Genomic DNA, 12,918 nt, shown 5'->3' on the forward strand with positions numbered 1-12,918 from the left:
GTAAACTTGAATTGTAGCTCTGTAAAGCAACTGTACCTCAGAAAGCCCAAGGAAACAATAGATAGTAACTCAGTCTGTGTTCTTACGAGGTATTTTCAGGCATTCCTGAGAATCAACTGTATATTTTGTCCTCATGTAATGGATTGCCATCCATAGTGGGTGCCATTCAATTTTCTGGAATGCCTGCCCTTAGATTCACACCTGGTATATTAAAAGTCACAAAATGCAGATAAAGACAGTCAGAACAAAGGCACTTTAATATCTTGCAACAATCTAGGTTAGACAGATACTTATTTTCTACTGCCGAGCAGAAAGAACGGAAACATACTGACTAATTTTTACCAGAACAATAATCAGACATCCACCAGTAAACATGAGTGTAGGCCAAAGGAAAGCAAAGAGGAGGCCTTTCGGGGGATAAAGTCTGCTTAAAATGACATTGGTCTGTGTTCCTCCTGGGTCGTAGTAGCATGGGAAAGTCTGGTATTTTTTGAAATTGCTTGCAATTGTTTCTATTCGTGCTTTAGCTTCTTTAGAGTTCTCTGACTTGCCTGGGACGTATGAACACTGGAATAAAAAAATCAAGGAGATTCATTATAATGGATACTCTGATACAAAGTTTGTAGTTAAGTCAGATTGAATAAAACAAACATGCTAGTACTGACAAAAACTTCCGTAGTTTGGGTAGCATCCCTGGAGATTGCCTTGGTTTCCTTATGTCCACAATCCGTTTGCCATGCTTTCCTGTTTCTGTCAGTGTGTCTATGCCCCCAATCTGCATATTTACAGATTGGAGTAATGTTGTTGGAAACCAATAATACATAAGTGCTCAAAATAAAATGCAGTCTTTGAGACTGACCTTATTATTACAGTGCCAAGCTTGGATTCCTAACAGAGCTTCTAGGCACCAGCACAGCAGAAATGTGTTAGTTGTACAGAAATTCACAACTGGCTTGTCGGTGTGCAGGAAAAAGAAGTTGCTTCACTGTGCACATCTGATTATAACTAGCAGAAAAATAAGAGGAAAGCATGGCTGTTGGAGGCTTCCCACTTGTCCTCATAACACAGAACTATTTTGACCTGAAGTAATAATGCAAAGTTATTTAGTCTTCAGTGGAAATACTATTAGACTTTAAAGCACTCGTTGTTGTTGTTGTTGCTGATAACAGTTTCTTTTCTACAATATTATTTTGCATACATGATAATGCCTAGGTATCTTAAGCTGGAAACTGGCCAAGGCAGAAAGGGGATGGTTCCTGACCTGAAGGCTAATACTTGCAGTAATGCAAACAGTAGGTAGGAAATCAGCAAATCACCTCCTCTTGCAGTGAATGAGACTCTTGTTTCAGTCTACAGTGGATAATTTCTGCTTTGCTACTTCATTGTATGTAGCTTTCCCTGAGACAGTCACTATATAGATAGGTATTGGCTAGCAAAATTCCCTTCAGCCAAAGTGTTTTATGCTATCAGGTTTGCACTGTGTGAAACGCTGATCTATATAATTTCTTTAAGAAGATGAGCACTTGTAGTCTGAGCATGTTTGGTTTGGATTCTGAAGGTGCTTCAGTCTTGGGCATCCAAGATCTGAATTTCACTTTATGTCCCCTTAGAGAGTGTTGAGTTGGAATAAGGCCTCTGAAATACTTGTGGTTTTGGAATTGAACTGAACCTGACCTTCCCTGGGACAGTGTACCTATAGGAGCACTTCTGGTTGTGGGGGAGCAAGCCTAAAAATATTGAACTTTTTGCTGATTCCCAAGCAGAAACAATGGCAGGAACAAAAGGATAACAACCTACTTTTTCCCCTTCCCTAATCTTTCACACACCTCTAAAGCCAAATGAATACTGTGCAGCCACATTTCTGTCCCATCTGTGGTCTGCAGTCATCCTCTGGGGAAGACATCCAAGGTACAACTGACCAAGGTACCTCTACCACCATACCCAGCATCTCTGCATTAAACAGGTGCTTCCTACAGTGCCACTGCCTTCTCTGTGAGTCCAGGTTTCTGCTGCCATGCTGGCCAGAAACTGTTGCAGACCGAACCAAAGACAAATAAGTTTTCTGGGTGGTCATCTTCCAAAATAACTGATTTGTTTCTCTTCTATCTAACATATGCATCATGTTCCCAACAGCACCCTCATTCCCCCTTTCTCTGCTTTGTTTGTTCCCTGCTTCATATCACACACCAAAAATGAAAGTAAAATTGGGATTTGTGCTCTTGCTTTGGACAGTTTTTAACTTTGGGTCTCTCCTGAGATAACTTAACAAGCAACTGAGCAAACCACAGTTTATCAACTATTTCTTACTATTGGTCTTCAACTCGGAGACTTACGTATTTTTAAATGTTCATAAATGTTAAATATTCATGCTTAGTTGATATAATTCCTTAACAAGTATTAACTTAATGTTTGACGTAATGTTTAAAACAAAATCCAGAACTGTGTAATTTCTGGAATATTTTAAAAATGCCTTGGTCTAAGCACAGACATCAACATGTAAAAGATGAACAATGCCAACTCTTACTCTGTTGCTTGGTTTAAAAACAATCACCCTTTCTCCTCAAAGGTGCTAGCTAGATAACAACAGACAGTGATTATTCAATCTGTGTTGCAAGTACCTTAGGATTCCTTTCCAGTGTATCTTCAGTCTGATACAGCATAACCTCTTGTCCTGAGGCTGTCAGATTAACCCACACCTGTAGACAGGGATAAGGAAAGATATCCTCATCCTCTGAGCCTTTGCTGTTTGGGCAGAGAACTTTGTCCATGATGTTGGCTTTGAGTACCTTGCACATAGTTTCTGTTGTCCAGACACTACAAAACCAAAACAAAAGGTACCGCTTTTAAGTGTTAGCAACATCTGTTATGAGTCGCGTGCTGGAGATGCATCTGTGTGTGCCAGCTCTAAATGGTGGCATGGGTGGAGTTCATGGCTGCTTGATGCCGGTGTGGTGAACTTTGCCCACCCTCATCAATGGCTGCACCTGAAGAAGGGCTGCCGTAGCAAAGCAGTGCAGCAAAGTATTTTTTTGTTGTTGTTGCTGTTGTTTGTTACACATTCTGTGGTTTGAAGTTAGATTCTAAACCCGTCTGTAATCAGCTGTGTTATTCAAGAAACAAAAATTGCTATGGATTTTAATGTTTGGTAGTAAGTATTTGGAAGTGCAGTACACTTGATGTCTCAGAAATATTTTGACTAATTTCATTCAGTAATCCTCAGAACTCAGATGAGTTCCCATGTTTTCCCCGCCTTCTCCTTTTCTTTATTACATGGACCTTTTGCATGAATAAGTAGCAGGATTTTGGCTGGCAAAAGTTCATTTTTTTGCTGTTACTTATCCCTGTTTCTCAAGAGTTACTCTTTTATTACTGATAACATAGTAAGCTTTTGCTTACAGCAGTACACATTGGTGGCAAAAAAAAAAAAGAAATAGTCTCGCTCTAGTTCTTACACTAATCTTTTTACATGCAAATGTCTTTTGTAATAGAATCAGGAGGCTGGAAAATAAATAAAACAACTGTGAATTACTCTGTTTTAAAGATAATGTTTTTCAAACATTTTTGAGCTTAAAGGTGCTCTTAGCAAGAAGAATGAGGTGCATGTACTTGCTTTATCAAAATCTTCAAGCATGAAAAACTGAGCTGTACTCTTCATCTTGTTACTTTGGTTTTTTGCAAATTGATTTTGTGTGTGGAGGCAGAACTTGCAAAATGAAATAAAAATGCGGGCAATAGTAACTTCTTCAGCATTCATTGTATTCTGCAGCATTTGCTGTGGTAGACTGGCCTGTTTGAAGGTGCTAGTTTCTTGTGATGGTTGATTTGGAAGTTAGATACAGATTCTTGACTGAACAATTTTACCATGACTTCTGTTGCTCAAGTTTATATAGTTTTATTTAAAAAACGCACCCTCCTGCACATGGAAAAGCACCTTTTTTTTTTTTTCATTTGTGCAAGACTTAGCTTTCCATTATCAAGCTTTGATAAGCATGGTGGGGTTTTATTTTACATGTTTTCATAGTAAATGTTTTGTTTTAGTCTGTTTACATTCTAGCCCTGAAGATGATCAGTCCCTCTTTCTTTTTCTTACCTGTAAATGCCTGATGACTTCTTGGCTCACTTTTTTCTTTCTCTTTTATTCTGTCTTACGTTCTTGAAGAGCTCATAAGAATTTATTGTTTATTTATTGTACAATGTACTAACATATATTTCGGCACTGTTTTAATAACTGTATTTGATGCAGACAGGAAAAAGAAATAGCTTTGTATTCATAAACAAATGGCTGTTGTTACCTTTTAGTGTAGAATGGCACAATGGTGATCCCAATGAAGAAGTACATCATCGTGGAGCACGCGACCATTCCCAGTCCCAGGCACAGGGCTCTTGTCTCCCCCCGCTTCTGTGCAGTCACCAACTTTTTTCCCAACATAATTTAGAGTTGTGAAATCTGAACAATCTCTTTCTGGTATAAAATAAAATACAGAAGGGACAGGGAAAATGTGACTAGGATTGGTTACAGGTATTGCAGTTGTGTAACAAGTTTCTGGAATATAATGTATCCCATGGAGGAGCAGTCCCATTTTTGCAAAAACTAGAATTTAAAAAAAAGTTACTGTGCTTTTTGTTATCAGTAGACTCCTTTTTTACTTTCTGATATTTACCATAGAGTACTTTAAAAACTGTGCATGTGGGGAGGCTAGCAGATGGGGTAGGAAAACCTGATTCCTTTTGGGGAGAGTTCTGTTAAGGCCTGATTGTCCCCAGCCTTAATTCAGTCTATTTTATGTTGCGGCTTCTCTGAAGTAAGAGATAGTGTGTTGTGGATTGGTAAAGGCTGCGTGAAGGGAAAATCTTCCCACAGTAGAACCCTTTTTACATGATGCATTTTCTTCTGGATTAGTCTGAAATGTCATTTTATTTCAAAAGAGCTGAAATAATTAAAAATTTAGCATTTGAGATGCCTGGTTCTGACTTCTGCGTGTTTGTTGTTTGGCCTTGTCAATTCAGGAATGCTCAAAACTTGATGTCTGATCAAATAGTGGAGAAGAGCTGCGTTTTCTAGACAGTAGGAGTATGATGCCACCAAACTTAATGGAACAGGATTAGAAAACACAGCAGTTAAAACTGCTATCATTTTACCACAAGCACGGAGTCAGGACTGCTGCTGGCACTAGCGGGACAGTGCAAACTCTGAAGTATGGGTGTAACACCAGGGGAACTCTTAGGCAGATTCCCCCCACTCCCTTGCCAAATAGCATTTTAAATTATCTTGCTGATGCTTGATAAAGAGAATCTGAAAATAATTGCTGTGAATCCATATGCCGTTAAATCATTATGACTGATGTATAGGATTAATATGTAAATGAGCTATAACAGCCACTGAGAGTTCAACCCATCACCAGTATCTGTTGCACTGACAGCTGTAACTGAAGATTTGTGGGGTTTTGTTTTTTCATGAAAACATGGTACAAGCCATAGTTATGGGAAATGACAAGTCCAGCAAGATTTGTGTGGGGTTTTGGGGGGAGAAGAGAGGAAAGCAGAGCAGAAGGAGAAAGGGAAAATATATTATGTACATGCTGAAACAGGTTTCAGTCCTGTTCTCATGTGCAAGGCAACAGTGCACAGCTTTGTGCAGTAGCTGATGTATTTTCAGGTTTTTAGCTTCAGGTGTGTATAACTATTTCATATTTATCCTTACTGGCTGGCCTTCAGGATGGTGTGGTCCTTGCCTAAATCCACCTCTGTTCAGCTAAGCAATGGAGCAAGTATCAAGACTTAAGTTTGGCTTATGCTTCTCTTACACTATATCAAGTTAGCAAATAGGCTCTTCAGGTTAACCATGAGTAGACGGTCTCCAGCTGCCCCAGGCTGGCAGAGCTGTGGTGTTACTGGGGGTGGGGGACAACACTGAGTTTGGTGAAAGATGAGATAAAGACACCATCAGCTCTCAGAGGAAAGAATGTGAATATAATCTGAATGTTACTTTCTTTCCTATTAGTTCTGTTTTTCACTGGTAAACGTGTTTTACTTTGACTGTTTAATGATCAAAGGAAAAAAGTATTTGAACAGTGAAATGCTACTGTTTTTAGACGACTATAACACCTGAATGTTAGTGTTATTTACAATATAGACGTATACGGACAGTAAAACAGCTTTGGTCGTTTAGCATAACTTGGGGCTAGTTACAGGATTTTTCAAGTATATATTTTGAAGTTGCTCGTACATGATATCAAAATGAAGGGCTGTTCTGAGGTGTCCCTAGGAACAAAAGGAGTTGTTGTTGGAATACTGAATTTTGTCCAGTTCCATATTTAATTCCACTTTAAATAAAACATCGATATCCACTGTGAATTTTGTGTACAGCATTTTTAGGGGAAATGTTTTTCTGATGATCATGTATAATTCACTGGCATTGTAAGTAGCATCTTAAGCTGGAAATTGCCAGAAGATAAATTTTACCTGCTTACTGGCATTTGAGTTTAATACAGAATGTGAGCTAAGGCCCTTAAATAAGGCTGCATTGTGTTTTTCTTGGTCTGTGGGGCTATAAATAGAACATGTGGCATCAAGCACTGTCAGCGTGCTCACGCTGTGCCTGCATACTTGTGTATAACCGTGCACAGAGGCACATGCACCCTGCAAGGAGACTTGGGTAAATGTCCGTACTGACTGTTCTTTGGAAACTTCTGTCGTTTCTTTTAGCTCTGTGGGGGAAAAAATGGAAATAGCATTTTCGAAAAACAAAGAATTCCAAAATATTTAAAATATTGGAACACTGTGCAACATAGCACCTTAAGACCAACTGACACTAAACTGACTCTCCTTTACCTATTGTGCAGCTTGGTCAGAGGGGAAAATGAAATAAAGGAACAACATCGGTCCTGGAGCACAGGCCCCGAGACCATGTGGTACTTGAATGGCAGTTCCTTATAACACAGTGGGAAGCTAATGATAGACAAGTGGAAACCTGAGTTGTTAGCAAGAAATTCTTGCATACAGGAACAATGATTAATTAGTTCTGTGGGAAAATGAAAGAAAGATTGGTACTGCCACCATGACTTGTGGAAAACTTCTAGTGGCCTAGTGCTGTCAATGTCTTGAGTTTTAGATGAACTATAATGTTTACATAGCTGTCCCAGTTACACTGAGAAATAGTGGGGTAATCAGACCCCTTGTTACATGGAAAACAAGAACTGTGGGACTATTAACCAAAGAATTAATAAATGTAATTGCCCCATGAATCTGCTTGAATGTCAGCCATATAGGCAGCAGAAGTACCAGTAAGCTTATCCTTCCTAACCATCTCAAACTGCCAGACTACCTCCTTAAGACACATAAGGAATTTGTACGTGTAAATCAGAAATTTTCACAAGTGGCCAAGAGGTTTTCCCACCATGATGTGCAGTGTTCTTCCCCATCCTGACACCAGATGGGCTGCCTGACCCCGGTTGTCTGCATGGGCTGCTAGGTGATGCTGTTTGCCTCTGCTCCCCCAGTTCAGATGTCTGCTCCACCCCAAAGAGAATAAGGACATATAAATTATGCAGAGAATGTTAACAAGAAAGATTCATCTAAAAATATCTCACTGAGTGCTTCTATAAACATAACAAATAACCAGCTAGGTCTTCAGGCAGTGTAAATCGGAGGTGCTTACATCACTGTTGTGTTGCTGCACCAGTTTAGCTGTAAATGTGGTCCCTAAAACGGAAATACATAGTTCCTGCTGCATTTTTTTATGCTTCAAAACTTATTAGACTAGGAAAGTCTGTAACACTATTTCATGCATGTGCAGAATAATTTAAGAGAAAACCCAAGTTATTGAAGGAATCCCTAGATGCATTTTTTTTCCTTTCATATTTAAATATTCTTATGTTCTTGTGCTGCAAATCCTGCATTTTCTGGCTCTCAAGACAAAGCAATGCTGCATGCATATAGAAAAACATATTTATTTGGAATTTCCCCATTGTTTAAAAAGTTACTTTTTTTTCAGATTAAAAATTCTTTTCTTGTCTCCTAGCTCTGTCAATGTATATTGGGAGGAATATTGAAAGAGCTAATTAGGTGTTTCCTCTGACAAAATCATTAAATCTTTGAAAAATGAAGCACTGCAGAGGAGTTGATTGGCACAGGAAATCTCTGAGCATATTTGAATTGGAAGATGTTGAAGTGTATGATGTAGTTTTTAGTCTGGCCTTCAGGAACAAATCTAAATGTATCTTTTGCACTGAAGATTGTGGGGTGCCTCCATAATTATTAGGAAAATATAAGCTCCAAATCTTTTCATAATGTTCCCTCTCCCTAATCTGCTTCAGTCTAGTTAAATTATACAGTACATTAGCTGTGCAATTTCAATGTATAATCACTGCATTGACAGCTGCTTGTGATAATCCTAGGGATGCCATCTGCTCAGGTTTGGAATAGAGTCCCTTGTTTTGATTAGTAGACATGTTTGACACTCTGTAGGAAGTCTCTGCCGCCTCCTCCCCCATCTTTTGCAGAGTTTCCAGTGCTGTGACCTCTGTGAGTTTGGATGGGACCTCTCTTTTGAGCTATTCCAGGCTGCTCTTAACTTGGGTATGGCAGCATCAGTAGCACTGATGAATTCATCTTGCTCACTTGCAGAAGAAAGGGTGCTAAACCCTTTTCTCAAATTTAAGTTGGGAATAAATATTAACAGTGAGCTAGTAATTTTTTGAGCTGGTTTATCCTACACCATATGGTGAATTTCCAGTGAGCACTTAGGTATTGCTTTCGGATGAGCATCAAGTGCTAATACTACATGACACCAAGAAGAGTGATGCAAGTCATCCATATCTCTGCAGCGATGAGTTTTTAAACAGGCCTGGACCCTTTGGCCCTACTGCCTCTGCATACAAAATAGCCATTTGCTTTCTCCTATCAAGTGCCAACTTGATAGTCATCTTGTTTTATTCTCAAAACACCTTGTGTGGACAACATAAAAATTGCTGGCTTTGCTGGGTAAGTAAGAGGAGCATAGTATTTGTTGCCAGTTTATTGGCCAAGTACTTTGTGGGGGAACCAGAAGGCACTTGTAAGTTTTTTAGATCTGTAAATATGAGCTCTGTACTGGTTATGCTACTGTGGCAGAGCTGCACAGCTTACATATTTACTACTGTCTCTGAGTAGAATTAGTTTGAACACTCATACTTGCCTACCTGTTTCCATGAGTATTTCAACACTGCTTAGATTCTTCTTTCTTTCTGTTTCAATCCTGCCCTCATCCTTTTCTTAGCTACTGCCCCACCACTTACAACCTGGACAACAGGCCTGAAGTCAAAACTACATTTGCATTGGCACTTCCTTCCCCTCTCCCCGCCTTCCATTTCCTACACTAGCTTTTATATGCATTTCTTGCTGGTAACAAGTCTGCCTTTGCCAGGGCTGCTGGGGCCAGGGAACACTGGTGGTGTTCATTGCAAATGGTAAGAAGTGATTACTTAAAAAGCATTCTGTGCATCTGACAGCACAAATACTGTGTGTCTTACAGAATAGGGTGATTCTGAACCTCAGTTGAAATGTGCAGAGAAGACTGCAGTGTACTCATGCAGCTGTTTTGGAAAACTGAAGCAGCAATATTTTGACTGTGTAACATGATGCAACTACATTTATTTTACAAAATATGCTGTATCATTTTGCTTTATTAATGAATTCTTTAGCTGATGTGACACTAGAGTGAATTAGAGAAGTTAGCTTTTTTGTTTAAAAACCTATGCAGTTGTTTAAGAGTAATTCTGTTAGCTTTTAAACCTGGTGGTTCTTAAAAAAGGAAAAGAGTTACTTGCTCAGTTCAGCAGTTCTGAAATCTTTCTTGAGTGCTTCTTTTGGATTATGTGTAGTACAGGGCTGCACAGAATGAATCAAATTAAGAGTAGATTTCAGTGAAGCCTGAAAGAGTTCAAGTTCCTCTCTAACTTAGAGCTAGACAAGCACAGCCTCTAAAGGAATACTGAACACCCAAAGCCATGAAACTCCTAAGAGTAAAAGCCTATTTACCGTTAAAATGAATAAAAGCTATGATCTCATTTGGGTTGCAGACTCCTAATTTGTGAAAATATTACTATTATCTTTGCTAATAAATATGGAGAATTATCAGATTACATCCAATTACAAAAGAGAGAACAACTTTTCTGGAGCATGTGGGCTATCTGGCCTGCCTTCCATAGGTCTGCAGATTTAGAAAGACTGTTGCTTCCGAGAGCACTGTACTTCTCAAACCCAAAGCTATTGCACGCTCCCAAAGAAAACCAGTGGCTTAGAAATATACTTACTTTTTTTGATGAAATGGTTCTTTCTCTGATGAAAAAACTTCTGTTACATGACAGATTTGCGATAGCAGTGGAACTTAGAGCTGAAAGGGATTTTTTTTTTTTCCTTCTCCTTTCCTGTACTTCTCTGAGTTTGCTTTGCTGTGGCTAAACTCCTAACTTAGTTCCCTTGTTACGAAGCTTTCTGTAACCATAAATGGTAAGGTATGAAAGAGCACTGTCCTTTTTGAGATTAATTGCTGAAAACCAGGAAGCCACAATACTAAGACCAACTACAGCTGAAGAGGCTGAGTTTTCTTATACCCTAGGGCCCCTTTACCACATACCCTGGTGGATTTGTCTTAAACTACGGTCCTACTCATTTTGTGCAGCTCCCCCTCCCCCTATCTGATAGGTCTTGATTCTTAATACCTAAGCTATTAACAGCTGTGTGTGAATGCTTTGTTGCCACTAGTTTTGGTCAGTTTGGATGCAACAGATGCTAAAATTTTGACTGTACATCAGAGACCTGTAGACAAGAACAAAGCATCCATCATGCCATAGACATATCAGTGTCCAGCATGTTCCTCTAGCCAAAAAGCCAAGTCTGCTTCTGGGACATATAAACAGATGACTCCTAGCACAGAGGTTCAGAGAAGAGCTAAAATAATACCTTTTTTGACAGAGGAAAACTCTTTTATTGGGAGACTAAAGGAACTGAAATGAATTAATCCAGTAAAAGCATTAAGAGTGTTCTGACCATTGCAAACAAGGGTAAGATACCCTCCACCTTGCTTTAGCTATCTAATAATTAGCTGTTTCAGCGTAAGCTGGTCTTCTGGGCTTGCTTTTGTTAAAAGATTTGAAGTTGACATGTTCAGAAAGTTCATGCTGTCTGAAGATAACAGATGAATCTCCCCCAAAAGGACCTTTTCTATTATTATTGATGCAGAAGAGAGCACACAAAGCTAACTTGGATTTAGATAACTGTCTGTTAAACACTTAAAGCTAAGTAAGATGAAGCCTGCTACTACCATCTAGGTGGGATCATAGCAATTTTTTAATGTTTGAGAAGTGATGTAGCTAAATTTAAAGAATGACATTTGAAGGTTGGAAAAAGAGCCTTATGAACAAAACTTACTCCCATATAAAATGTGATCTGGTTAAATGGAGTTTTCTATCATTTTTTCATACTTAGAAAACAAGACTCGATATTTCAAAGATGCAGGCTCTGGCTCAAGCAAAAGTCATGCTTTTAATGAGGAATTTATTAAAAGTGATTTTGGGGCTGTGTGACTCCAGGAGACGAGGTAGGAAACAAGGTAACCCCCACTGACTGAAATTCATGAATCTTCGACTCTGGCTGTCTCTTCTGCCTGCTCTCCTTAACCCAATGGCTAGTAGACACAGATCAATTTTTAAGTGCTGCACTAAGGAGTTCTACTGTAAAATTAACACAAAACTTGGGGATTCCACAGGCAAAACAGAGACTATGTTTTTAAAGTTTCTCAGCATACTGAAGGAGGTGGTGGTAGAGTGCTTTGCCTCAGTTTGAGGTGCACTGGTGATTTATTTGAATAGACAGAAGGTATGCTCCAAGTCTGGTGCCACACTTTACCTTTTGTTTGTTTCTTTTCCTCTCACATACACTGCAGATGTGCAAGTCCAGGTGACTACTGGCTCTCTGAGAACTAACCCAATAAAATAACGTGGATGTGCTAAAGGGAGGTGCTGTGCTGATACTCACTTCTAACCTTGGCATATTTCAATGTGCCACTGGCCTGTACTGAGCTATGTGTATGTATGAAAGCTGTATCAATGGCAATCAATTTGGCAAAGCCAAATGTTTGTTATAATATAAGCTGTAATTCCGTATTACAGTCTAAAATAGCCTCTGTCTTATTAAAATCACATAAAGTTGGGGGGGGGGGGTTTGCAACTTGAGGGGAGGGAGGGAAAAGGGAACAATCTGGTGATTGAAATCACCACGTGCTTTCGCTCTGGTGCTCCTTTTCCTCACAGGAGCTGCGGTGCTTGCTCCTCCTCTAGTCTTGCTCCTGGTTATCACAGTGGGACACCATGAACCAACTCACCTGCTTGTTCAAGGCAGGATTTCCCCAGTCTCAGAGGAGCACGGGACCCGCTGTAGCCTCTGCATGAGGAACTGCTGCTGGGACACTAATTCACTGCTTATTTGTAAGCTGTGTTAACTAGTGATGCACAGTTTGTCCTGGCCTTACGCTGGCCCAGAGAGGGGATGTGGGGTTGCTGCTGGAACGGCCGAGTTCCTGAGAGTGCTCTTTGAGTATGGGTGGCAGAGCAAATCAAGGCCAGTTAGGGTCAGCTGGAGCTAAAGGCAGTAGTCTCTGTTGGTCTATGATCCTTTTGCAAATACTAGTTTTAGCCAAGATAAAAAATTTTGCAGCAGCCTTCCCAAGCTTTGCTTGAGGTGCTGTTTTAATGTTTGATCCCTGACTATAATTAGGGGAAGAAAAAGGGAAGACAATGTCAGAGTAGGCTTTTCTGAACTTCAAATACTCTTTTTCAAACCTGAACAAGTTTCTTTTCAATGTCTTCCTTCCCACTTATTTTATTCCAAGGTATTAAACCCTTTGGCTAAGGCCAAAATAAATTAAATTTGAGGGATAAT

General features: G+C 39.5%; 1 protein-coding gene across 2 annotated transcripts; it reads right to left on the reverse strand.

Annotated features, from left to right (window-relative positions):
• Nucleotides 1–239: 239 nt before the first annotated feature.
• KCNMB1 (potassium calcium-activated channel subfamily M regulatory beta subunit 1) lies at nt 240–10,489 on the reverse strand. Of its 2 annotated transcripts, none has more exons than XM_075056432.1 (4): nt 10,293–10,489; nt 4,293–4,462; nt 2,619–2,814; nt 240–567 (listed from the first exon to the last, which is right to left on the reverse strand). In XM_075056432.1, the coding sequence occupies exons 2-4, from the start codon at nt 4,427–4,429 to the stop codon at nt 298–300; spliced, it is 603 nt and encodes a 200-aa protein (XP_074912533.1). In that variant the 5' UTR covers nt 4,430–4,462; nt 10,293–10,489; the 3' UTR covers nt 240–297. The 2 variants fall into 2 exon arrangements, with proteins under 2 accessions (XP_074912533.1, XP_074912534.1); XM_075056433.1 differs by lacking the exon at nt 10,293–10,489 and adding an exon at nt 9,807–9,824.
• Between the last annotated feature and the right edge of the window lie 2,429 nt (nt 10,490–12,918).

This window comes from Buteo buteo, chromosome 24 (assembly GCF_964188355.1).
Source record: "Buteo buteo chromosome 24, bButBut1.hap1.1, whole genome shotgun sequence".
Classification (NCBI taxonomy): Eukaryota; Metazoa; Chordata; class Aves; order Accipitriformes; family Accipitridae; genus Buteo; species Buteo buteo.

Bases quoted from the DNA above. Each gene is read 5' to 3' on its own strand.
- KCNMB1 (XM_075056432.1), bottom strand. From the start codon at position 4,429: ATGTTGGGAAAAAAGTTGGTGACTGCACAGAAGCGGGGGGAGACAAGA. The intron at 2,815-4,292 runs GTAACAACAGCC...TTGGTTTTGTAG, and splicing joins GTGCCATTCTACACTAAAAG to TGTCTGGACAACAGAAACTA. The intron at 568-2,618 runs GTACTTGCAACA...TTTTTATTCCAG, and splicing joins CACTGGAAAGGAATCCTAAG to TGTTCATACGTCCCAGGCAA.